Here is a 1,252-nt window from a genome sequence, read left to right on the forward strand (position 1 = left end):
AACTGAATCAAGTGGTTTTCACAGTCTTCTTTTGAAGCCAGTTTAATTCCATTGAGAGAGTTCTGCAAAGATCGGAACAAGTGATAGAGTCAGAGGGTGCTATGTCTGGACTATACGGTGGGTACATCAAAATTTCCCAACCAAACTCTCCCAATTTTTTACGAGTCGTCAAAGAAATGTGTGGTCAGGCGTTGTCGTGATGGAAGACAACACTTTTCCTATTATGCAATTCGGCCGCTTTTTTTTTCAATTGCGTGGCATAATCTCTCTAGTTGTTCACAGTAGAGTTGAGAATTAATCGACTGACCAACTGGAAGTACCTCATGGTGGTCGATTCCCTTCCAGTCCCACCACACACACAGCATCACCTTTTTTAGCGTCAATCCTAGCCTCGCGAACGCTTGTGACGGCTCACCATCTTTTGTTCACGATCTGTGGCGCTTCCGATTGTCGTACGTGATCCATATTTCATCACCGGTTATGACACATTTCAGAAATGGCTCGATTTCGTTACGTTTCAGCAGCGCATCATAGATGTTTTCCGCGCTCAACTCATGAGGAACCCAAAGATCCAGCTTCTGTTTGTATCCAACTTTGTGTAAATGGTTCAAAACACTTTTGTGGTCAATGCCTAGTTCCATACCAATATCGACACTGCTAATGTGCTTATCTTGGTGGACTTTTTCAACAATTTTATTACTTTTTTTAGTAACTGGACGACCAGAGAATGACTCGTCTTTCACAGCAAAATTACCAGAACGGAAGCGAGCGAACCGTTTCCGCGCAGCTGATTTTGACAATGTACCTTCACCATACACAGCACAAATTTTTTCACAAGCCTGCGCAGCGTTCTTCCCTTTGTCGTAATAATATTGTAAAACATAGCAAAATTTCTCATTACTTCTCTCCATTTTCAAACGCCAACAACTTTCCAAGTACTGCACCACCACGATGTTTATACGCCCAAAATAACGTTCAACGTGTCACCTTTAAAATGAAGCGTTTAATGGTATTGACGACATCTATCGGGAAAACGCCACGAACTTTCTCCCAGACCCAATATTAAACAAGTAGATTCAGAAATACAAATAAAACGCCCATTTTCGTTCGTCGAGTCACTGTGACTCAAAGGGAGAACAGCAGGGTTAATTTACGTTCGAGGCGCCGTTATTCCGCGCAGGTGACAAAGAGTCCCCGTAATCCGTGATTATTCATCTCCAGAGATTAGCAAATAGGTAAAAAAGCGTGTGAC

The 1,252-nt window shown here is 42.5% G+C and overlaps 1 protein-coding gene across 1 annotated transcript; it reads right to left on the reverse strand.

Moving 5' to 3' along the window:
* Nucleotides 1-425: 425 nt before the first annotated feature.
* Nucleotides 426-911, reverse strand: LOC143260795 (histone-lysine N-methyltransferase SETMAR-like). Its single transcript, XM_076527388.1, has 2 exons — nt 806-911; nt 426-712 (listed from the first exon to the last, which is right to left on the reverse strand). The coding sequence occupies exons 1-2, from the start codon at nt 909-911 to the stop codon at nt 426-428; spliced, it is 393 nt and encodes a 130-aa protein (XP_076383503.1).
* Between the last annotated feature and the right edge of the window lie 341 nt (nt 912-1,252).

This window comes from Megalopta genalis, chromosome 19 (assembly GCF_051020955.1).
Source record: "Megalopta genalis isolate 19385.01 chromosome 19, iyMegGena1_principal, whole genome shotgun sequence".
In the NCBI taxonomy this organism is placed as follows: Eukaryota; Metazoa; Arthropoda; class Insecta; order Hymenoptera; family Halictidae; genus Megalopta; species Megalopta genalis.

Excerpts from the sequence above, each read along its gene's own strand:
- LOC143260795 (XM_076527388.1), bottom strand. The coding sequence starts at position 911 with ATGGAGAGAAGTAATGAGAAATTTTGCTATGTTTTACAATATTATTAC. Across the intron at positions 713-805 it reads TTGTGCTGTGTATGGTGAAG|TTACTAAAAAAAGTAATAAA; the intron begins GTACATTGTCAA and ends CTGGTCGTCCAG.